At 43.8% G+C, this 25479-nt stretch overlaps 1 protein-coding gene across 1 annotated transcript in view; it reads left to right on the forward strand.

The window, feature by feature from the left end:
• CMTM6 (CKLF like MARVEL transmembrane domain containing 6) overlaps nucleotides 1-25479 on the forward strand; it is an 84195-nt gene that overhangs the window by 32946 nt on the left and 25770 nt on the right. The window contains exon 2 of the mRNA XM_069211992.1: nucleotides 19551-19727. Coding sequence (XP_069068093.1) covers nucleotides 19551-19727 — 177 coding nt within the window. The remainder of the gene's footprint in view (nucleotides 1-19550; nucleotides 19728-25479) is intronic.

Genomic DNA, 25479 nt, shown 5'->3' on the forward strand with positions numbered 1-25479 from the left:
TTAAACACGCGGCTGCTGCAATTAAATGTGGGAACACGGAATACCGAGGCAGCGTAATCCTGAAACCATCTCGAGCCTCTATAATCCATTTAAAGCCGTTGTCCCTTCAGCTCACTCTTGCAGCTTTCTGCTTTCTCCCATTGTGACGCTTTTTCGTTTTTCTCTTCCTCCGTCTTTCACAAATGTGTCTTTTGCTCGCAGCAAATGCTTGAGGCAGAAGAATATGTGCCGGTGCTCAGCACCGGAAACAACAAGCACAAATTAAGCACTGGCAATAGTGATGTTATCCAAGAGGAGCATCGCTGTCTTTCAAGCCTTGCTTGAGTGAAATCTTTGCATAGTTCACATCTGTAAATGCTCTGGGATTTTACGGTCGAGGAAGACCAGGCCCCGTGAAGTAAAGTGATTCGCCTTCCTTGCGTGGTGAAGTCAGGAAGCTGCTTCTGTGCCCAGGTTTCCTGTTTACACCCTGTGCATTTCTCCTACTGAGCCCAGAGCCCCTTCTGCATCCCGTTTAGGATCAAGGGCCGGTGCTTTGTGTTGAAAGCTTTCAGGGGCCGTGTTAGTCCAGTGTTCAGCAAATAAGAACTGTCACATATTACATAAGCCTGACGCCGAATCCTGAGACTTTATAGAAAAAAGGCAAAGTAACGTGTAAGGGATGCAGGACTCTTTATTTAATGTTGGTGTCAATGACTCCTCCCGGCTTAACACACGGTGCGTTTCAGGTGATGCTGCCTACCTCAGTGAAGCCTATCATGTACATTATCAAAACAGAAGGGACAAGCAGATCTAAAAAATGTTGTTCTCTTGTTGAATGGCGCATTGGGGTCAGCTGCAGCCTGACCTTTGCTTGCGTTTCCTGCATTTGAAAAAGTTCAGGTAGAAAAGTACCTTTCTCCTAGGTTTTGACCTGTTCTGCATTTAGCATCTTCTGAAATGTACACAAAAGACAGAAGTGGGTGGGGCGCGTGATGGCCGGCTTCCCAGAAACTTGCTTCGCCACATACATGTCTTCTATGTGACGTGAGCCTGCGAGGCTACCTTGACCAGAATATCAAGCTCTTTACTTAAAGGATGTCCACCTGACTTCTTAAAGGATGCCCACCTGACATCTTAAAGGATGCCCACCTGACATCTTAAAGGATGCCCACCTGACTTCTTAAAGGATGTCCACCTGACCTCTTAAAGAATGTCCACCTCACTTCTTAAAGGATGTCCACCTGACTTATCAAAGGATGTTCACCTGACTTCTTAAAGGATGTCCACCTGACTTCTTAAAGGATGTCCACCTGACCTCTTAAAGGATGTCCGCCTGACTTCTTAAAGGATGTCCGCCTGACTTCTTAAAGGATGTCCGCCTGACTTTTTAAAGGATGTCCGCCTGACTTTTTAAAGGATGTCCACCTGACTTCTTAAAGGATGTCCACCTGACTTCTTAAAGGATGTCTACCTGACCTCTTAAAGGATGTCCACCTGACCTCTTAAAGGATGTCCACCTGACCTCTTAAAGGATGTCCACCTGACCTCTTAAAGGATGTCCACCTGACCTCTTAAAGGATGTCTACCTGACCTCTTAAAGGATGTCCACCTGACTTCTTGACTTCTTAAAGGATGCCCACCTGACTTCTTAAAGAATGTCCACCTCACTTCTTAAAGGATGTCCACCTGACTTCTTAAAGGATGTCCACCTGACTTCTTAAAGGATGTCCACCTGACCTCTTAAAGGATGTCCGCCTGACTTCTTAAAGGATGTCCGCCTGACTTATTAAAGGATGTCCGCCTGACTTCTTAAAGGATGTCCGCCTGACTTTTTAAAGGATGTCCGCCTGACTTTTTAAAGGATGTCCGCCTGACTTTTTAAAGGATGTCCGCCTGACTTTTTAAAGGATGTCCACCTGACTTCTTAAAGGATGTCCACCTGACCTCTTAAAGGATGTCCACCTGACCTCTTAAAGGATGTCCACCTGACCTCTTAAAGGATGTTTACCTGACCTCTTAAAGGATGTCCACCTGACTTCTTGACTTCTTAAAGGATGCCCACCTGACTTTTTAAAGGATGTCCACCTGACTTCTTAAAGGATATCTACCTGACCTCTTAAAGGATGTCCACCTGACCTCTTAAAGGATGTCCACCTGACCTCTTAAAGGATGTTTACCTGACCTCTTAAAGGATGTCCACCTGACTTCTTGACTTCTTAAAGGATGCCCACCTGACTTCTTAAAGGATGTCCACCTGACTTCTTAAAGGATGTCCACCTGAATTCTTTCATTAAATAGCATGCCAATGTCATCACTTCCTTTAGCTGACACTACATCGATGCAGTGAGTTCATGCCCTCCTCGTTGTCTGTCCCACCAAAGACTGTCCTACAGGAGGCCACCAGCCTGACTTCAGGTGGAGCAAAATCTGACCAATATTACAGCAGCCCCAAGAAAACCCCACTGGCTCCCTGGTCCAGCACACATGGAGTTCAAGCCACGCTACATCACTTTCTATGTATATGTACTTATTGTGGTCCTTGTGTAGAGTATATTTTGCCAAAAGGCACAGTCAACCAGTGGTTTGAGTGTTGGATCACTTCCTGTGTTGTAGTCCGGACCACTGGACTTGTGCGACAAGTGAGTACCAAATTATTCTGCAAGAAAAGACAAACTATGTGACCTAAATCAGCACATTGTGTAATAGTATTACTTTATAATGATGTACAATTTTTTTTGTACATGCTAACACTGTCTCTGCAAGAGTTTCACTTCTTTAGTACCGGTTTAACATCTAAGTACCTTCATATGTAAGTGAAAAATGACCAGTTATGCTTTGCACAGGGACTTCCACTGTGCGGCAAGGCGGGTCACCGCTATTTTACTAATTTTTGACTCATTTGAGCTATGAGCAGCTTTTTGGTAAGATCTGCAGTTTATGTAGCAGAAAATGGATTATGTGGCTTATGTGGCAAATCCTTAATTATGTGGAAAACACAGCGGCCGCAGAAACACACAATTCCAGTGGCCCTGATTAGTGTTCTTTAAAGAGGTGTGTCTTCAGCTCTGTCCTAAATTGACAGAGCATAATCGCCCCCCAGTTCCGTATGTCTTTCAGTATGTTGGGGAAGATCTAAGTTCCTTAGGCCAGGACATGACGGAGTCATAGGTCGTTTTTTTTCTTTGTTTTTTGGTAAAACAATTTGTATTTTTATTTTTAATTCTAACTGTGCATCATTTACAGAGTATCCCTAGATAATCGGCATTTCAACACTCATGACTTTTACACATCTCTAACACTGCCCCAATCATCTGATCACCTGCGTACCCTTCCACCTCCTATCCCACCCTCTGTGACATAGCTCAGTTGTGCGGTGATGCTCATCATGTGCATCCAGGATGGCTCTTGCCGTCGTGTAGTTATACTGTTGCCCTTGGGTTCTCCTGTAAAGTATGGTGTCCGGTGCAGAAGTTGCCTGCTGAACCGCCCAGACCGTACCTACATGCAACAATTCTGTTATGTGCAAGTCGCGCACCATGTACCCCAAACTTTTTCAAATGTTTTTCATGCATCACCTGCCCTTGTATATCTCTTTCTTCAGTAACTTGCACTGTTCTATGCCCAATTCCCAGCCCCGATATCGGTGCGGGAGGTAACCCATCGGCCCAATTTTGGGAATTGGGGTGTAGGTTTTTAATAGCTGACCAGAAGCAGTCTAATTTTTTGAGGGCTTTAGTTTCGAGTTACTTTGTAGCATTCGGGTGTCCACCCTCTTTATGTTTTCGAAGAGTCCAGCTGTCTCTGTGTGACATTTTTTTCCATTTTTAAAATAAGGTTCACGTGTGGTTGGCTGAGTTGTAGCAGGTGGGCGCAGAGGTGCAGTGTGGGGTCTCCACACCCTCTTCAGGGAGACCTGAGTTGGTTGAGCCCGGGTGTGAGCCTCGAACGCCGATAGACTGGTAGCCCGGACACCTGTGCCCTGCTGGCCCACGCCTAGGTGGCATGGGAGAAAGAGGGGGAACCAGCCGTACTATTCAGGAGTAGCGGCCTTGGAGCACATACCCTTTACTGGTGCCGGCAGGTGATGGTAGCTAGAACACATAGGGCCAAAGCATAGGGTCAGGTGGGCTTTAATGTCCGAACTAGTCAAGGGCTCTGGCTTTGCGGTGATACGATGTTTTTGATGCATCAAACTCAATGTTGCCGATCACGTTTAATTCTCTTTCTTACAATTCTCCTGCTCAGTTACATCTGTACCTTGTCCCTCCTTGCCCCACTCTCCCAGACTCAAGTGTCTCTGTTTTTTACTGTCTCTTTCATCTTTACCCCACCTCGTTCTTTCATATTTCTTTTCTTTCTTATTTCACTATCCACATCCTTGTATTCCCTAAGGTTCGATTTTCTTTTACTTTGTTCTTTTGTGATTTTTTTTTTTTTGCAACCTTTCATTTTCTTTCCTTTTTCGAACCATTTTCTTTCCTCTTCCTCGCTTTGTTCGTTTTCGTATCTTCAAGCCACAACTTTTGTGCTTCTTGCTTCCTTTTTCTTTCTCATTGTCTTTCTGTCTTATTTTCTTTTGTTATTCTCTCCTCTGTCTCTTTCACTCAGTTTATTCCCCTAACCCCTTTCTTTATTGATCCTTTACTCTGTGCCTTTATTAAATTTGTGATTCCTGTGTCTTTTCTCGCCCACTCTGTCATTCTCCTATTTGACTATTTGCCTCCATCACTCTGTTCCTATTCTCTCCTGTCTTTCTCTCTGCTTCTCTGAGTGAGTGTTTTTGAAGTTCGGTGAATGATGCCCTAAGCTATGATCTCTCAAGGACCTTCTGCCTCGTTTTTAAGGCTTTCTGTAGAATCACGTGTCCATCCACTGGCTCCTGGCTGGTGCTTCTAGGATTGCTGCTATGATGCTGCACTCTGTGGGTGGCTGGATTGTGCTCTGAAGCAGTGTTGTCAGTGAAAAGTGAAGGTGAACATCCCACAGCTGTGCTCTCAGTACAGGATTCTCCAGTATTCCTTGCTGTGGGCTTTCTTGGTTGCAAAGAGATCCAGAGATGGAGCTCTGAAGCCTTCACAGATGTGCTCTCTGAGTAATTTTATTTGATCTGCAAGCTCCTTCTTTAGCCACGTCATACAAGGCGAAGGTAGGTCTCCTGTTGCCTGCAGCCTGTCTCTCCGACATGTGTTTTCTTGTCCCGCTCTTCTTCGGTGTCAGCTTTGACTTTGCGTTAATGGTCACTGTTGGTCCGAATGAACTTGGAGCTCCCATCACTGTTCCCATCTGCTGCACATTCATATAGAGCAGTGTCTCTGCCTTGCTCCAAGTTCCATTTTTATATTTTATCTCACAGTTGCCTCTTTATTGACGATCCTTTGAATACCTTTAGAAAGATTGATTCACTGTTGATACTTCTGCTGGATCTTCCGGCTGTGTCGATAATCCATCTCTTCAGATGGTCACATTCGTAGGAATGCATAAGTCATCAGCTCTACGCCACCACGCGCATTAATACATTTGCGGTCTGTGCCATTAGCATAACCGACATGCATGAGATGCAAAACACTGTCCATGAATTCAGTGCATTAAACTAAACAACGATGCAAGACTGAGTCACTCTTTGGATAATACCAACCTTTCTGTCCTGCGCCACCATCAGCCCTACGGATGGGCATGTTGTGGTTCTTACTGGTCCTTATTGCCGCTGAACTATTAAGGCACTGAATATTCCAGTTGCCTTTTCTGCAACATACCTACGTCCCTTAATTTGCCTTAAAACGAATGAATAGTACAAATTAGCTCTCAGCTCATTATTGATGCGCATTAGACATAATGGCCAACCACTTCCAAGCCCCAAAAAGGGGTGCTAACACTCTTGTTATCCTTGAAATCGGACGCCCATATTACCTTAGCATTACAATCACTACTTTTATGGCATATTTCTATTCTAAATGAAGAATAAATATGGTCAAGTTACCACAGTGCTTGTGCTAAACTGCTGCAGACCATCAACAAGACCATCAAGCCTCTTGCATAGACATGGGCTTCTTTTTGGTGTCCTGATTTCACTCTTTCTTTCCCAATGTACATCTGAAGTTCCCAGGTATCTTACATTGCACGTCTTCTCAGCCAATTTTTTTCTGCATCTTTTAAGTTTTCCTTTTAATCTTTTTTGATTATGCTTTTGTTTCTGACCAGCTTCAGTGCCTCACATAATACAGAGGCACTTTGGTGCTTGAGAAATAGAAAAATAAATGGGACATTCACTTGGTGCAGCCAGGCAGGAGAATTTCTTGTACAAGAACTTCCTCCAGGTAAGGGGCACATCCTCTAGAACCGCTTTCACCCAATGAGAGATGCTCATACCGAGTACCCTGGATACAGGGGTCTTCATGCGAGGATGGATGCAACTATAAGGTACCTACCAAGAGCTGCTCTGCTCACTTCTCTCACAAGAATGTCAGGGGCTATTTCCTTCACTCCAAAGGTGGTGGTTTAGTCTACAGGACTACATAGCGGTACTTAGAAAAAGCCAAGTTAGTTTACCAATATGACTGCGTGCCAAACTACCAAAAGGTTGCTTGGAAACTGGCCCTCTTCTAAATGTCTTCCTACCAGCTGCAATACAGGGCTGTTGCACCAAATGTTTCCTGACACCTACAAAACTCCTGATTCGGATACGGGGTGCAAGCATATATTGCCACACTGCTCACGATGGCACTAATTTCAGTATTATTTGTGTGCCAAGGAAAGGCCGCAACCTTGTCTGCTTCATAAAACCGAATATCAACCCTGCAATTTCTTCTACAATTAACTTGCCCAGAACCAAGGCAACTGTTTAAAAATACTACATTTATGAAGAGTGGCATTCCTGGAGACAGAAAACTTTCTTTTTATATGGTTTCCCTGGTGTTTCCGTGGTGTCCTCACGCCATAAAAACACACCTTTTTCCTCGTTTGTTTGAAAATCTGTCTGATATCAAATCAATTTTCTAGGATAAATATATCACCCTGCATTCCTTGAGTTCTTTTGTACATATAATGCTCTTTGTGTGTATTTTACTTATTCCATTTTAGACGTAGGGGCTTCAGAATACATTCTAGTGAACATTCGCATTGCAGCAGGAGCGTCTCACGGTGAGATGTGCTGTGATGGGGGGGGAGGAATTGGAATGAGATTGTTGAAGTAAGGACATGCTGAGCAGGGTGGGCTGGAACATGTGCTTAGGACAAGAGTAGACTGCAGTTAATTTTTGTATCCTACATCAGTAATTCCCAACTTTTTGACTTCTCTAGACCCCCACTTTATCATTACTGGAACCCAGGGACCCCCCCGCGAATCATTACTGAACGATGGGGGACCTAATCTGTTAATATTTTGTAATTTTCTAAGCAGTCGTGGACCCCCTGAGGAGGCTTCATGGACCCCCAGGGGTCCACGGACCACAGGTTGGGAACCACTGTCCTACGTCATGTAGACGTGTGGTCTGAGACATCTGGGGGTTATGATATCCCAGAAACACAACATGGTTTTGTTCAAGTGCCTAAATAGAGATTATAATCTAACTGGGGTCTCCAGGATTGGTGCTGAGAGTCTACACAATTAGACCATATCTCAGCATCCATGCAGGTTCATTTTGATCATTGGAGGGTGAGGTTCAGGAAACGTAGCTTTGTAGTTGAAGTTTTTGTGAGTAAAAAATATAACTTCTAAATTGAAGAAGCAGCACTTTGGCACTTTCTTTCCACAGAAAACCTTCTGTCTTGGAAAATCTAGATAAACTATATAGTCCGAAAAAAATATATCTCTGAGGTCTGTAGAGAGGAGTGACAGTGTAGATGGTACTCAAGTTCTCGCTTGACATGAGAGCAGTAGTACTGTCCCGAGTATAAATAGTTATTTTCATTGTATTTGCTTATAACGTTGTCTCACAGTGTTCTATGTTTTAGTTTCATGTTCCACATATCTAGGGTTTAAAATGGTTCCTGGTGTGTGTGGATTCCCACACCATATGAAATGAATGTGCTAATCTCGGAATAATATTTCTTAGTCACTAAAGTATTATTCATAGAAAGCTACTTTTTAGGTCTGATGTTAGCCAAGTCCTTTTGATTTTATTAAAATCATATCTGTGATACACTTACTTACAGAGGCGTTCAGTCAACCCTCTTCATCCATTAGTCTGTTGTTGTGTAATTCTTATTCCTCTTCTTCCCACCACAGCATATGGCAATAGGTCAGGCCGCTTCAGCCAGTTCCTAACTTCACTATGAGTGAGTGCATTAGTGACAGCATTCTTCCCTTTCACAAGGAGCACATCCACATTCAAAGTAGTTCCTTAAGTGCCCGGAGTTCCTTCAGTGCCAGGAGCTACGTGTGCTTTTTCAGATATAAAAATATTTTTGCTTTTGGCAGATGTTGTGTTTAGGTCTCGACAGTGCATTCCTGCTTACAAGCGATATTGTGCTATACAAGGGGCTTTAAGCCTGCTTTCTGCTTATCATTTGTTGGCTTCATTGCCACTACTATTTGGTGCCTTGCAATTGGCCAGAGAGTGCTTGCTTGACTCCCTCTTCTGTGGTGTGGAGCATGGATCAAGTACTGATTTGCTCATCTTGATAAGGGTCCCTCCGCTGCTGCCACTGTAATTGAGGTGCTGTTGTTCATTTGTCTTCTTACTGTTGTGTTGCTTCTTCCCTTCCACCCTCTTGTCAAAGCTGGTTCTTACCTCCTCCTCTTCTGTTGTCTGTGCTGCTTATTTACTCCTACCTCCCCCCTTGTCTGCCTTGCTTCTACCCCCCAACAACCTTGCTCATTTCCTCCCAACCATTGTCCGTGTTGCTTATTTCCTCCCAATGACCCACCCACCTTTGTCTGTGTTGTTACCCCATACACAATCCAAGGCACTCATGTCAAGTATATATGATCATTGTCTATATCTCTGTGTTCAGCCAAACAATTGTTGTTTATTTGATGTATTCTTCAATTCCAATCAATCCAGCCAAGTATTCTTCAATTCCAAACTGTCCAGCCAACACGTGTTTCGTCATGCGAACAGTACTCGCTTTGACTTCATCAAGGCTTTTAGGAAATCATAGAAATTATATTCCCATACTATTTTACAATGTCTTCATAATCCTCCGATAAATAATTATGTCCTTGTGTCAAGTTATTGTAAGCGTTCCTCGAAGTAGGTTCCCATTATTCGATTCGTTCTGTAATCGGTGCCTCAAGAAAATATAATGACGGTCGGCATCCCAAGACGCCTGTACGCGTGTGTTGTTACCCTACCCCACCTGCTGTATAAAAAAAACAATATGATGTCACCTGTGCTGGCCACATCATAGCGACTTTTTAGGTTGAGCGTGCAAGCGCTTTGACCTATTGTAAGTAATGTGGGCTTTTAATCACCGCACGCCCATCACTATCACTCGTTCCTGGGCTTGCCTTTCAAAAGTTTTATCATTGGTAAATGCTTTACGTTTGTCCCTTCTTGGGGAGGTTTTGTTACTACCTTGCAGACTGCCCATGTTAATCGATAATTGCATGATTGCTGATACGTTTGACTGCGAGCAAACTTCTTTTTCATTTTGTGTCTCTCCTTCGCGCTCATGGCTGTCGTGGAGCTTTGAATCAGCTTGCTTATGTCAACGAATGTTTTACTTTTCATTTTCAGTTTATGTGGCAAGAAAAGTCCAGTTTGGAATTTACAAAGCCAATAGCTCTAACTGGAGCAAATGCGACACCCATTGCATTGCAAATGCTTGTTCTGTCCTGTTTCCCATTCCTTTCTACCCCCATTGTCCGTGTGCCCCCTGCGTCCCACCCTCCCTCGCATTGTGTTACCACACCCCATTGTCCGTGTTGCTACCCCTACCCTCCGTACGCTGATGTACAACATTGCAAAAAAACTTTTTTTAATTGAAGTTTCTTTGGGCTAAAAAAAAAACCTAAATAATTCCCCTGGCCGTATGATAAATGTCGAACAGGTGATTAAAGTCACCCTACTGACATGTATTATACAGTGTTACTTAAAATGCTGCAAACAGTGCAAGACTTCCAAAGTGGAACCCAAGCATCACTGCAAAACCATCAAAACATCTGTAAGTGAAACGTCGCAAAAGAACCGTGAAATACGTTTAGCAGCTGCAAGGAAAGGCGCTTTCTTGCCTGAACTATATTTTTATGGAAAGGGACACAAAGGGATTCTTTTTTTTTTTGGTGCGTTAACCCCCTCGCCCATTACTTATTTAAGTTCCATATCCGGGTTTCAAGGTCGAGCGTAATAAGAATACAATCCCTACAAAAAGTGCTTTTTTGATCAACTCGCACCATCTCTGCCGAGGGATATGCCCTTTGCCTCCAGATTAGCAGGGTCCATGAAAAAGCGCTTACATTTAGCAGACTTCGTTTCTCAGCGCACTTTACTTGTGGCTGATTAGTTAACGGCATCCTCTTTGGAACCCCCCACCCCCCGCCTCTTCACACAGCCTTGTGAATCGCTCAGGTCTGAGAATGTGCGTAAGCTACAAATAGAAATGTTTCTGTCAGAACTCGAAACTCGAGGCACAGTTCCTAAAAAACAGAAGTCGCGGAACTACCAACTTAGGCAGTATGCAAGTGACATGATGGCGCGTGACATCGCACGTGGCATTACAGGAAGTTACTTCACAACCCATAACTTTATAGGATGTGACATCATAAGAAGTGACATCATATCTAAAGCCCTCACGTATGTTTTGTAGGTCTATCATGAGTATGTTTGAGCACATTAAGAGTATACCTACAAACACTTCTCACATGTAACGCCTACCTGACGCAAGGTAACGGAACACAGGGCGATGTGCTGCTGTGCGTTTTTTTTTTTAATTTTTTTAACAAATCAACTCATCTGTGATTTGTGTGGCACTATAAATCCCAAAATAGATTTTGCATCAGGGTTGCACCAGAAAAAAGTGATGCAAGCTAACGCAAAGTCTGCGCCTGAACGTATGCATTTGTTTTATAAAGCTCTGCCACATAGAAATGGGCACCCAGGAGTAAATCTGTTCTGCTTAGGTGGATGTAAAGTCTGGATTGTAAAATATCTTATGGGGTTAAGGGATCTGCTGCAGACATCTTTGGGTTCATAGTAAATCAGAGGTAATAATAATGGTAATATATCTTTAGTGGTTAATGCAATTGCAGGAAAGGTGGGTTTTTTTCTAGTGCCCCTTTTTGACTCAAAGTAGCATAGAGGGTTAATATGTTGCCTGCAAAGCACATCATGGAACATGCAGAGGGCAGATTTCTTTTTTATGTAGATAGGTAAGTGGGTTACTGCTTTTAACACAGAGATACTTTTGTTACTTGTAGTTCATAAATTGTTTGCTTTTTAGCGTGGTGCAGTGCGCTATGAAGGATATATGACTCCTACACCTTGTAACCCGCACTGTTTTATGTAATATATCCTGAACATTGAATGTCAATGTAATGAGTATGTTTGATTTAAAGCGCTCTGTCACCCTGCATTTTGATGAGTAGTGCTGTAACAGAAATGTAAAAAATAGCTGAATTTAAATAGTTATTTTGTGTAACTATTGGGACAGACCAACACGTCTGAGATTCTTACGGTGCATGCATATCGCTCATTTAGAGGGACTGCACAAAGTCAAAGTGTGCCTCTGAAGTACTTGTGAAGTGCTAACAAACTGTGAGTCTTTGTTTTCCCCTCCATCGCATTTACATCTAGATGTTAGGCTCCAGATAGGTGCAAGACAGGATATTCCAAAAAAAGGAGTCCTGATGGCCCTTTAAATCTGGTCTTTGTTGTAGGCCCAGCTGAAGCTTGAATCGTGAAAGCCCCCTCGCTGCCTGCATGTTGTTGCTTGGATCAAAAGCAGACAACGTGCAGGCACTGCAGAATGTGTCCCGGTGTCTGCAAATTACACTGTAACAAGTTCAGCATTTTGCAGTAAAGCCCAGCTTCTTCTTGGAAGGGTGGACGGCATTCACCCTGTGATAATAGTGGGTGGACGCCGTCCACCCATGTGTACCCCTGACTTGTGCCTTGTCCAAACTGCATGGGAAAACAGCCCTAAGCCTTCGAGAACTAGACGTTTGCAGAGCTAGAACAATATCTCCAAAGAAAATATATTTCAGATTTCAGTAAATCATGTATTAATTTAGACTGTAGCAAGTTTACTAATTTAATATGCTCTAAATCACAAATTTAATACACACAAATGTGGGCCAGTGCAACGCCCGTCTTATTAAACACAGCAGCTTTACTATGGCGTAGCAAATACGTTCTCCTACCAACTTATTCTAAATCCATCATATTTTTAAATATGTGTAAATGCTCATGCAAGCCGGCGGGCTTGGACGATGGGGTTGGTCAGACTTACCACAGCGCTCGTCAGTTAAATTGTCTTGATAGAAGAGCTGCCAGCATCCATGCAATCCCCAAGGGGCCCATGTACCTGACCTAGGCGGGTCTCCACATTCAAAAGTTTGACTCTAATGTAAGGTTTCAAGGATTTCTTACATAGGCAACAGGAGTAGAGTTTTTATAGTCTCTTACTGAGGGTAAGGCACAACAACAGGTCCTAAAGAATCGCCACCTGATTCGTGAGTCTGTATTAGGCGAGAAACATATCGCCCATGACTAATAGTTCTGTTGTACATGGAATACCCACACACAGTTCCATAATCTTTAATTAGAGTGGTGGACATACATTTATTTGTTGTTAGGGAACCAGATCATTGTTTTCTGTACTTTCCCCTTTTTTTTGTTTTTGACCTTGGCAGGGGTGCCATGTTATTTTAAATATATTTTTCTTTGGCACCTTTAGCCAGTTTTAGCAGTTTTCCCAGCCCCTCTTGCATCCACTCACTACGAAATTCTTTCTTAAAAAGATCTCCGTCAAAGAGCCCTCTAGTAGGGCCCGTCAGGCATTGCTGGCCTGACGAGGAGCATGGCCCTGTGATGAAGTATGTCACCCAGCGGTGAGTGAGGGCTACTGTTCCTGTAAGACTAATGCCTGTGGTAACTGGAAAGACCCCTACCCTAATTGGTGAAATGAAGTCTGTTCTTTTGGAACAGTGCATCTTAATTCAGTTATAATGGAGCGGAAGGTTGATGTAAATAAAGCCAAAGATTCAGGACATGATCCTGGGAAGATAAACGTACAACTAATGCAGTGCTGCTTTTTAGTGAAATGTTTAGTGTCATTCAGTGGGTTGGTTTGTGAGGGATGGACTAAGTATTATACTTCTGTTATAGGCAGGGCCACTGGAATTATGCGCATCAGAGGGCTACATTATGCGGCAGGGTTTAATAAATTATGTAGCAGGAAAAGGCAAATTATGCAGCATAATGCAGCACATATGTAATAATACTTAATTATTTCAACATTTTTAAACTTGATAACACCGTCTGAGCATTGGTTTCACTTCGTTAGTACAATTTTAACACCCAGACGTAGCAATAAGCAACAAAAAGGTGACTAGTCTGGTTTTGCATAAGGCCTTTCACTGCGCAACGTGTCGCTGCACTTTTAGTAACTTTTGAACCATTTGAGCCAGAAACAATTTTTTTGTTAAAATCTGCAGATTAAGCGGCAGATTATGCAATATGTGGAAAACGTGGCAAATCTGTAACTATGCGAAATTCGCCACAGCCCCACATTCGCATAATTCCAGTGGCCCTGATTATAGGTGTATTTGTTGTGTAAATGGCAGGAAACATTAATTTCATAGCAGTTAACTATTTCAACATTACTGAAGCAGACCCTATCCCAATGTACAGGGAGTGCAGAATTATTAGGCAAATGAGTATTTTGACCACATCATCCTCTTTATGCATGTTGTCTTACTCCAAGCTGTATAGGCTCGAAAGCCTACTACCAATTAAGCATATTAGGTGATGTGCATCTCTGTAATGAGAAGGGGTGTGGTCTAATGACATCAACACCCTATATCAGGTGTGCATAATTATTAGGCAACTTCCTTTCCTTTGGCAAAATGGGTCAAAAGAAGGACTTGACAGGCTCCGAAAAGTCAAAAATAGTGAGATATCTTGCAGAGGGATGCAGCACTCTTAAAATTGCAAAGCTTCTGAAGCGTGATCATCGAACAATCAAGCGTTTCATTCAAAATAGTCAACAGGGTCGCAAGAAGCGTGTGGAAAAACCAAGGCGCAAAATAACTGCCCATGAACTCAGAAAAGTCAAGCGTGCAGCTGCCACGATGCCACTTGCCACCAGTTTGGCCATATTTCAGAGCTGCAACATCACTGGAGTGCCCAAAAGCACAAGGTGTGCAATACTCAGAGACATGGCCAAGGTAAGAAAGGCTGAAAGACGACCACCACTGAACAAGACACACAAGCTGAAACGTCAAGACTGGGCCAATAAATATCTCAAGACTGATTTTTCTAAGGTTTTATGGACTGATGAAATGAGAGTGAGTCTTGATGGGCCAGATGGATGGGCCCGTGGCTGGATTGGTAAAGGGCAGAGAGCTCCAGTCCGACTCAGACGCCAGCAAGGTGGAGGTGGAGTACTGGTTTGGGCTGGTATCATCAAAGATGAGCTTGTGGGGCCTTTTCGGGTTGAGGATGGAGTCAAGCTCAACTCCCAGTCCTACTGCCAGTTCCTGGAAGACACCTTCTTCAAGCAGTGGTACAGGAAGAAGTCTGCATCCTTCAAGAAAAACATGATTTCCATGCAGGACAATGCTCCATCACACGCGTCCAAGTACTCCACAGCGTGGCTGGCAAGAAAGGGTATAAAAGAAGGAAATCTAATGACATGGCCTCCTTGTTCACCTGATCTGAACCCCATTGAGAACCTGTGGTCCATCATCAAATGTGAGATTTACAAGGAGGGAAAACAGTACACCTCTCTGAACAGTGTCTGGGAGGCTGTGGTTGCTGCTGCACGCAATGTTGATGGTGAACAGATCAAAACACTGACAGAATCCATGGATGGCAGGCTTTTGAGTGTCCTTGCAAAGAAAGGTGGCTATATTGGTCACTGATTTGTTTTTGTTTTGTTTTTGAATGTCAGAAATGTATATTTGTGAATGTTGAGATGTTATATTGGTTTCACTGGTAATAATAAATAATTGAAATGGGTATATATTTTTTTTTTGTTAAGTTGCCTAATAATTATGCACAGTAATAGTCACCTGCACACACAGATATCCCCCTAACATAGCTAAAACTAAAAACAAACTAAAAACTACTTCAAAAAATATTCAGCTTTGATATTAATGAGTTTTTTGGGTTCATTGAGAACATGGTTGTTGTTCAATAATAAAATTAATCCTCAAAAATACAACTTGCCTAATAATTCTGCACTCCCTGTAAGCAAAACATATTGCCTTTGCCAGTGTTTAATTGTTTTTACACTATAGACGCACAGTTACTTTTTCCCTGCCAATCATTTTTTTTTAATTATCCCTGCATTAGGAACATTTTATTTTTTTGTGCTCCCTACCTCTGTGCTAATAAAAGAACTTTGAATGATAAAACATTGTTTTTTTCAGTGTTTCTGTTATTATAAAAAAATATAATTATATTATTTACATTTTCACTATCAACCGAATGTAAGCAATATGAAAGGACAGCGTGAACTTTTGTTGAGCACACATTCATGCATGCTACAATAGTCATAACACAATAACCAGACTTCGATGGTCAACATGCATGCCATGGACTCAAAGAAAATGGTTTCCAACTACACACCGACATGGTGGACAGCACCCCAACATGCAACATAATTGTAGTAAGCACTATACATATACTATAATACAATACAATGTGGTTTTGGCAGCAGTAAAACAATTAGGCAATACATAGGGCACTTTGTCTTCTCAGTTGAGGTCTCGGCCTACCAAGTGTTTCAACCCAAATGCTTCTAAACACTACACATTTACTATTTTCTGTAAGCCCAGTACCATGCTATGTTTTTTTACACATACCGCATTTGGCGGTTTAAAAATATAACTTTGCATATGTAAATTTAGCCATGTCTGGCATGCTAGTCTGCCTGATGCACACTGAACCACACTCATTTTAGCAGCTTGGCTTAAAATTGTGCACATTAGCATGGAGACATAAACAGATCAATGGAAAGTGTAAATTGGCAATATAACCAGCTGTGTAGATGTGGGAGACCCGAGTTTACCAGCAATACAATAGTAGTTTGTATACGTTTATCAGTACTTAGTTATGTGTCTCATTCAGTGCTTAATTTGAGCCAGTGGTTGCAGGTGGGGCCCACCAGTGCTTAGTTTAAGGTCACAGCCTACCAACCAGGCAGCACAGCTGTCTGGTTTCCTGGCTTTGTGGTTTGTAACTCACATTTTCTTGCTTTCCGTTTGCTGGCTTTATTTGTTTTAGGCTATCAACGTTGAGTTTGTACCTTTCCTTGCCAAAACCTTATTTACAGTATCCTTCAGATTGCTCCCTTTCAGTAAACAGGCTTGCAAATCTTCTTCTTAACTCATCACATTTGCTGTGCATTCAAAGACCGAGGACAAATGTTAGGGGCTGTCTGATGAGGGCGCTTACTTACTTTATTTTCTTTGACTCCAAAGTGAAAAGATTTATGTGGCAATCTTGATGGAAACTGGGGGAAGGAAAGAGTAGTTTTTCTAGAACATGATAACATTAAAGTAAACTGAAGTATTTCGGAATATATCCGAATTAGGAATACAATGAAGCACATTTTTGTTATTTCTGAAATGTGTTTGAATCAAATACTTTAATAAGATCAAAAAAATTATGACACTAGATGATGCAATTTCCACACATTTTCGTCAGTGCACTGCATAGTTTTATTAATAAATTGTGTGTCTGTGCAAATGTAATGGTCATTTCAATTGAAAATGTGTTGCCGGTAATAGCAGTGTACTACCACACCATGAATACTCCACAATATGCCACTCCACACCACTGACCTCTACTCTGAAACACTTCACTTCACACCACTCTGCACCACTGCACTCTGTGCCAGTTCACGCTATGCTGCTCTAATCTACCCTGTGCCAATGCACTCTTCGCCACTCTACTTTACACACTGCACTCTTCGCCATGGTACTCTACACCACTCCAGTCTAGGCCACATCAATCTACTCTTCACAACTCCACGCTACACCACCGTACTCTACGCCACTCTGCAATACTGCACTCTAGGCCAATACACTCTATGCCAGTGCACTTTACTCTGTAACCCTCAACTCTATGCTCCTGCACGCCAATCCACTATACGCCACTCTAATCTACTCTGCACAACTGCACTCTGTACCATTGCACTCTACTCCACTTTATGCTGTTACACTCTATGCCACTCTAGGCAACTGCACCCTACCCTGCACCACTCTGCTCTGTGCCACTACACTCTTCTGAAACAATCTACCCCATGCCACTCCACTCTATGCTACTCCACTCTACACCACTCTACTCTTAACCACGGCACTCTAGCCAATGCAGTCTGCACAACTGCACTCTGTCACTGCATTCTACGCCACTGCACTCTACTCTACATCACTGTACTCCATGCCACTTTATACTACTGCACTCTGACACTCTACTCTGCAACACTGCACTTTGTCACAGTCTCTTTACTCTGCACTACCCTATGCTACTCCACTCTAAGCCACTGCACTCTTCGGCACTTTACTCCACTCTGCACCTCTCTATCCTACTCTCCTCAGCACCACTCTATGCTACTCTACACTACTCCACTCTATTCCACTTGACTCTACTCCACTCTATTCCACTCCTACCCATCATAAGAAAAACAAGCACTTGCAATGCAATGGGTCTCGCATTTGCTCGACTTAGAGCTATTAGGGCCTGATTGCAACTTTGGCGAATGGGGTTAATCCGTCCCAAATGTGACGGATATCCCGCCCGCCGTATTACGAGTCCATTATATCCTATGGAACTCGTAATACAGTGGGCGGGATATCTGTCATATTTGGGACGGATCAACCCCCTCTGCCAAAGTTGAATCAGGCCCTTAGTGTTGTAAAGACCTAACCGGACTTTTATTGCCACATAAAATGAAATTGAAAAGTAATACAGTATTACATAAGCGAGCCGATTTAAAGCGCCACACCATGAGCGTGAAGGAGCTCACAAAATTGAACAAAAGCTCAGTCACAGTCAAATGTATCAGCAAATCTGCAGCAAGATCACACTGCATAGGAAAATTTAAAAGTAGTCCAGAAATCCTGCTGAAAACATGGAGCCTCGTATGTTTCGGTAGTTGACCGGTGTGCTCGAGGACGGCTAAACACCGGAATAGGCATTGACGTATGCATGCCTTTGACAAATAAAATCAAGCGATTTTTAAAAGGCAAGCCCACGAACCAACAAAACTGATGGGTGTGCGGTGGGGATGGTTAAAAGCCCACAGAGAGATTACAGCGAGGCTAGAGCGCTTGGGCGCTTGACCCTAAAAAGCGCTATGATTCGGCCAGCCCTGAGCGTGTTGTGAGACTTTTTTTTTTTTTTTTTTACCACCCCATTGCCGTTAGTTGTTTGTGTTATCTGTTCCCATCCTTTCTCTATTTGTCCGTGTTGTCCACCCCCACCTGCCATAAGAAACAAGCATTTGCAATGCAACGGGTCTCACGTTTGCTCGTGTTAGAGCTGATAGCGTTGTAAACTCCTAACCTGACTTTTCACTGGTAATGAAACCTATCGGCAAAAGTGCATTTATGTCCTAGTTGAAAAAAGTGCAATTAACTGTGTAACAGGGTCGATATTATGTAAAGCGCTCGACTTCTGCCAAGCGAGATCGCGCTGAGAAAATAGAGAAAAAGTAGTCCACGAGCCGGACAGAAAACAGCGAGCCTCGCATGTTTTCTGCACTTGGTCGATGCGCTCGAGGAGGGCTGTCCATCGGAAAAGGCATGACGTATGCATGCCTTCCACTAATGGAATCAAACTGATTCTAACAGGCAAGCCCACAAGCCACTGACAAACACTGACGTGACTTGGACAGGGCTCCGAGCCCTTTTTAATTACTAAAGCGTCTCGCTAGCGAAACGCATGCGCAAGCGCATGCGACGCAGGCTCGACCCTAAAAAAGCACCATGGCACAGCCAGCACCACTGCTCTTTTTTCTAGCTTTTGTTTTAGCCATGCTGCACAGCCACACTGCTGTACAACATGGCTAAAAGACATTGGCAGGTAGTTGACATAGGTGTCACCTATCAGCTTTGCCAATGCTTGTCTCATTATCCTTTGATCCGGAGCAAAAGAGAGAAAAACACACAAAGGGGAAAAAACGAGAAAGATGGGGAAAAACTTGACAATGAGAGAAAACAGGAATGAAAAAGAACTTGCAAAAGAGACAAACGGGCAGGGAGTTTCTGGTGGAAACGGGCAGGGAGTTTCTGGTGGTGGATGAAAGAGCCGTGAGGTGGTACCACTCTGCGTGGCATTGGTATTTTGCACGTAGACATTCACTAGCGCAGGCCGCAGGTTTCTGAGCAAAACTTTGGACCCCAGCACTTATTCTTTTACAAATAAAGCACTCGTCTTACTCTCCTCTTTCGTCTCCCATAGGTGCTGTCTTTCGTCGCCTTCATCTGCGAGGAGCTCGTGGAGCATTGTACGAACTGTGGTGCTCTGTACTTTTTTGAGTTCATGAGCTGCACAGCTTTCCTTATGAGCGTGGTCGTGATTGTCGTCTATTCCACAAAAATTGCAGAAAAGGTTATACTTTCGAGATTACAGATTTGGGTGAGAACTTTTATTTTACACGTCTTTTAATAAAGAAAAAGTTTTTCCAATTCAGCTAATGATGTAATTGTACACACTGTCTCAATGTTGGTGACTTTGATCATCACTGCTCTGAGATCAGGGTTCAAACGAGCATGACCTCCGCAGTCTTTTGGAATGAGTTTGATTTTCAGAGTTGTTTTGATGGGCAAACCCAGCGGTGGCATTTCCCCATGTTTTCTTCCTCTAGTTATGAGATGAGGATGGAATTATCCTAATCCAGAGGAGTCAAGGGGTTTATGTCCATATGAAGAATTATTTTGTAATATTCATCTGCTCTGGTGCTGTGTTGTATAGAAGTTTTGTTTTACCATTAATCAAACTGCTTCAAAAATGTTGAGTCTTTGAAAGGTTGTTTTTCAAAAATATGTTTGTTGTTTATTTTATAATGCTAAATGTATCTACCTTATCCGTAACAAAAGTTAATGCATCAAGGAATGGCAAGGCATAAAGAATCTAGGCCTGATACATAAGCATAATACATACACTGTATTGTATACAGCATGTATGTAGTGCTTACTACCCCTATGTGGGACGCTGAAGCACCTGCCTACATGTAGACCTCGCTATACTGTGTATGGTGTGAGGCTGGAAAGATGTTGCCTTTGTTTTCAGTCCTACATAGGAGAGTGTGTCCATGCCGTACGAGATGATCTCCGAGGTGCGGTTATCGTTCTATGGGATGCAGAGCGCAGCAGTGTGGTGGATGTTGAGGTGTGAGTGACAGGTGCACAGTTTATGGTTTCCAGCGCGCTTGTGCCTTTGATCAGCTCTACAGGTCTCTGTATGGTACTTCTTATGATTATAGTCTGGTTGCTGCACTGGGTTGTCTAGTCTGAGATTTTGCGTATAGTTGTGGTCCTGAGCTGGCATGGCTGGAGAGATAAAGAATTGGAGAGGTCTGCTGAGATGGTCATTGATAGTATCATCCCTTATCCGTTTTGAGATGTAAATAATTGGTCAGACTGTGTAGATTTTTGGAACCTGCAGTGGTGGACTCAATTGATGTCTTCCAAATTGTCCAGCAGTGTGAGACAGATCTCTTCACTTCTTCCATGCCTGTTTTCATTGTATGTTTTTTTTTCTTCCTAAGACCACCAAGCAATTACACCAAATTAAGGAGCCAGAAGTACATCTGTATCACAATACCATGGAACACCCAGCCTTGGGCACCCTGCGGCCCTCAACACATTATTCCAGAGCTGCCTCCTACCCTAGTTTGTTCTGATCCTTCTATGGCCACCTTAATGGTATCCATCTGGCACCACTGTTATCACTTTATTTGCCACGAGATACAAGTCCAATCTCCCCACAGTTGCTAGTGCTGTTTATTACATAGGACTGCTTCACCCATCGATCTGTCAACACAGCAAGGCTCCTCGAGGACCGGTGTCTTGTGGAGGTTCAGTCACTTCTCTCAACATGGACATCCAGTCCACTTTTGGCCCTCCGGATCAGTTTCATCAGCATCCTTCTTCACTGTTGTCCATTCGGTCACATCCTTTACGCATGCCGCCTTGAGTCGCAGGGCTCAACCACTATTTTGCTGTTCTCTACTTAGCTAGGAATGCCCCCTGCACTGCAAACTTATGTTTCATCTTGCCATCCTACCTAATCGGCATTAAGCCCAGCAGGCACTGTTTTTGTGTTGGGCCTAAGTCCAAGTGCTCAATATAACTTAAGAATTGCTGCCTATTAAAGGTATTCCATATTTCCCTGGCAGTCCTTGCCAAGCACATTTGCTGCAGAAACGTGTCTTGTTCCATCTCCAAATGTGACTCACACTTCATCAAAAGTAACTAACCTACCCCTTGAGTATAGATGTCCTAATGACTCGCTGCTCACCTCCATCCACCTGGAAGGGACTTTTCTTCTGTAATCCCTCCAAGGGACTCTAGGACAAATGTGCATATCTGCCCAAAAGGAGGACAATACAGCACCGCTTCTACTACCCTTAACCAGATTTTGCCCACTTGTAGAACGAAAAATGGGACACCCACCGGAACAAACACTCCCTGCATGGGGAGTCTGGGAGCTGACAATCAAGGGCGCTTCCCTCCAGCACTCTTCACCCAGTTCACTGCTTCTTCTAACCACCTGACCGCAGGGTGCAGCTGCAATGTTATGTAGAACAATCCCACTTAAGGGAGGACCAGGCCTCCACTGTTCCAAGGCAGTCTCAAAGCTTCTAGTTTCAACCTACAGCATCTCTATTACAATGATATCAGCAGACAATTCAGTTCTTTAAAACCTGTTGCGGAACAAGATCTGGAGAACCCTGGAGCACATACAAACCATGGCAGAAACATTTTGGTGGTGGGTACCCTCATCATTATCCCTGGGTATAATGCATTCTAAAATGCAGCAGAGCATTTCAGACCTTCCATGACTGCCCTCACTAATCAAATATGACACACTGTCAGGAGTCACCTGTACGCCCAAATACCTGAAGTGAACAGTCGCCGACTGATGCCCCGTCGCCAACTGAGGCCCCGTATCTGGTTACATACCTCTAATGTCGTGGTATTTCCAATGGGAACAATTTGGAATGGGCACAGTTAATGCGTATTCAGGTCACCTCGCTGAACAGGGTCAGTACTGCTAGTAGAATAGACCTCACTTAGTCCATCAACCTCACTTAGTCCATCAACCTCACTTAGGGCCAGATGTAGCAAAGGTTTTTATCCATTCTGTGTCTATGGGAAAAAGTGTTCGTACATATGGCCCCAAGTCCTTTAGATATATAAGGGTAGTATCAAGAGTCTTTGAAAGCATGATAATTTAAAAGTTTTGTTCCTATCACATTTCTTTACAGAGGTCGAAGAAAGCTCCAAGGCCGGTCTTCTAAAAAAATGAGTAATCTGGGAATCGCATCGATAACTGCAAGTGGGAACTTTGATATATTTGCTCTGAAGCCAGACTCTGTTACAGAAGGCAAAACTCAGATATATGGCCTGCTACTCACTCGGTTTCAGTGTTGATCACATGACTGCATTCCCACCAAGAAAGCAAGCTGGTGCCTAGCTGAGCTCATGAGGATTGCTACATGGCCATCAAGAGTAGCATCGATGAAAACAGCTTCGGTTGAGCAAGCTGGTTTTAAGCCTTGGATGCCACGAAGCAGCACATACACAGCTCGTAGGCCGCTGTATCCCGTAGGCTAGGTTGGCATGACCAGGAAAACATGGCAGCAGTAGGTTAAACTTAAGACATGCAAATACCTCATTACATTGTTCTACAAGAAGTATAGGTAACTGGTGTCTCCTTGTGCTGGGCGTATGTATGTAGTGGGCTCTTCTCAGGCAGGATTGTATAATGAGATGGGCTTCCACAGACTCGTATGGTCCTATGAGGGCGACTGATGAGACAGTCCGAGCAGAGGGGACGTCATTGCTTCTGATGGTGCATGCGTAGGAGCCACTTAAAACCTGCATGTAACATAGAATGAAGGAATAATTGGTATTTGCGTATTTAGACTTTATTACACCTGCAACTAAGTAAAACTAAGTGAAAGAACTTTAGGGTAGGTCTCATAGTATATGCATCAAAAAGATTACACGTCTCTCCAACACCTTGTACTGTCAGATGCATGAGGACAGCTAGAAGTAGCTAGGAAGATCAGGAAGATAAAAAAGTAGCATCTAAAAAGGACATGAAGATACCCCCTTTAATGAAGACAAGAGCTTGCTGCCAGTAGTCTGGAAAAAGAGTGGGACTGTCTGAAGAAGTTGTTGCTCCAGTCTTCAGCCATGGTGTGGTGTCAGCTGGACGGTGCTTGAGGGATCTGCCCAGGATAGCTAGCAGGCCAACCAGCATTCTGGAGAAGGTGCCCGGTGCCTCATAAGGGCTGAAGATGGGCCGTGTAGTGGAACACTGCATTGGTGACAGCTGAGGTTCAAAAAATGCCAGTTTCAGGAAAGGTCACACATAGCACATACCCTGACCAAAGCAACTTAATGTTGGTGTTAATAAAGCAAAGGAAGTTTCTTAAGACATTTCCGAATAAAGCATCTTTCGAGCAATTCTTGAAAGTAATTAGTGGCAAGTTGGGATTTTTTACCCGGTGCAGTCTACTTTTATTACACTTGGCATTTTCTCTAAGTGTACTGCAGTTTGAGGGCGGTGTACATTTGTAAATTTAAGGAGAAACATATATACCAAATTTGGAGTATAGTGTAATATATAAATTGTCAAGGTAAATAAGTGTGGAAAAAAGAATATAAATCTACCTTTCCTATATATACCGCCCTTGACAATGTAGTGGTAATCGATGTTGTGGAGTCAACATTTGTCCTGGATAATATTTTTCATCTCAATAATTTGCTTTACAGCGAGCACTTAGTGTCTTTCACTGTCAAGTATTTAGTGCAAGTTTGTAGTTTAGTTCTGACATATTCTTCTTGTCTTCAGGTTTGTCCTGGATGTTCTGTGTTGCTTTTGATTTCTTATCCTGGGTCAGAAATTAAGACACATAGGCGGTCATTCTGACCCTGGCGGTCATGGACCGCCAGGGCCGGGGACCGCGGGAGCACCGCCAACAGGCTGGCGGTGCTCCCAAGGGCATTCTGACCGCGGCGGTATGGCCGCGGTCAGAGACGGAAAACCGGCGGTCTACCGCCGGTTTTCCGCTGCCCTGTGGAATCCTCCATGGCGGCGCAGCTTGCTGCGCCGCCATGGGGATTCCGACCCCCTCACCGCCATCCTGTTCCTGGCGGTTTGGACCGCCAGGAACAGGATGGCGGTGAGGGGTGTCGTGGGGCCCATGGGGGCCCCTGGATTGCCCATGCCAGTGGCATGGCCACTGCAGGGGCCCCCGTAAGAGGGCCCCTAAAAGATTTTCAGTGTCTGCCATGCAGACACTGAAAATCGCGACGGGTGCTACTGCACCCGTCGCACCCTTCCCACTCCGCCAGCTCCATTCGGAGCCGGCTTCCTCGTGGGAAGGGGTTTCCCGCTGGGCTGGCGGGCGGCCTTCTGGCGGTCGCCCGCCAGCCCAGCGGGAAACACAGAATAACCGCGGCGGTCTTCTGACCGTGCAGCGGTATTCTGGCGGCTCCCGCCGGCAACGCGGTTACCGCGGCCGGCGGGAGTCAGAATGACCCCCATAGTACGTTGTCGTATTTAGTGTGTGTATATCACATACTTGGTTTAATGTTTGGGTATGGTGTTACCTCGTTGGCGAATGGAAATAATAATGTGTTTTAAGAGGGGGTAAGGTTTTGCGCCCATGGCTTGTTGATATGTGGCTGGAGGTGATCAGACTCCATGTCAGTATGTTGAGTAGCAGAGTGATTGACGTGCCTGAGCTGGTGGAAGTAGTTTCATAGTATTACATAACACTGACCGAAGGTGGTTGGCAGGGAGCAGGTCTCTGAGTCATTTGGAGGGTGTTGGTAGTGATGTCAAAGGTCCCCGTGTGGGGTAATTTTATGCACTAATTGTAATTGGTTTGTTAATGAAACATGAGAGTGCCTATACTTGTTTGAACAAGTAGCAACCCTGACTGCTTGGAAAAGGTGATTGTGAGGACCATGTACAAGTCTGACACCATGAGCTTGGTGCAAGAGATCAATGGAGAGTGTTCGCCTGGAAAGAGATTTGTGCTTTCAGTTTTCTCTTCTTTGCTGGCGTATTTCTGGTAGTGTGGAATGTATGCGGTGGACCTTTTGTATGAAGTTGGTGTTCAATGTTTGTGTTGTACTCTGTATTTGTA

The sequence above is a fragment of the Pleurodeles waltl genome, chromosome 10 (assembly GCF_031143425.1).
Source record: "Pleurodeles waltl isolate 20211129_DDA chromosome 10, aPleWal1.hap1.20221129, whole genome shotgun sequence".
In the NCBI taxonomy this organism is placed as follows: domain Eukaryota; kingdom Metazoa; phylum Chordata; class Amphibia; order Caudata; family Salamandridae; genus Pleurodeles; species Pleurodeles waltl.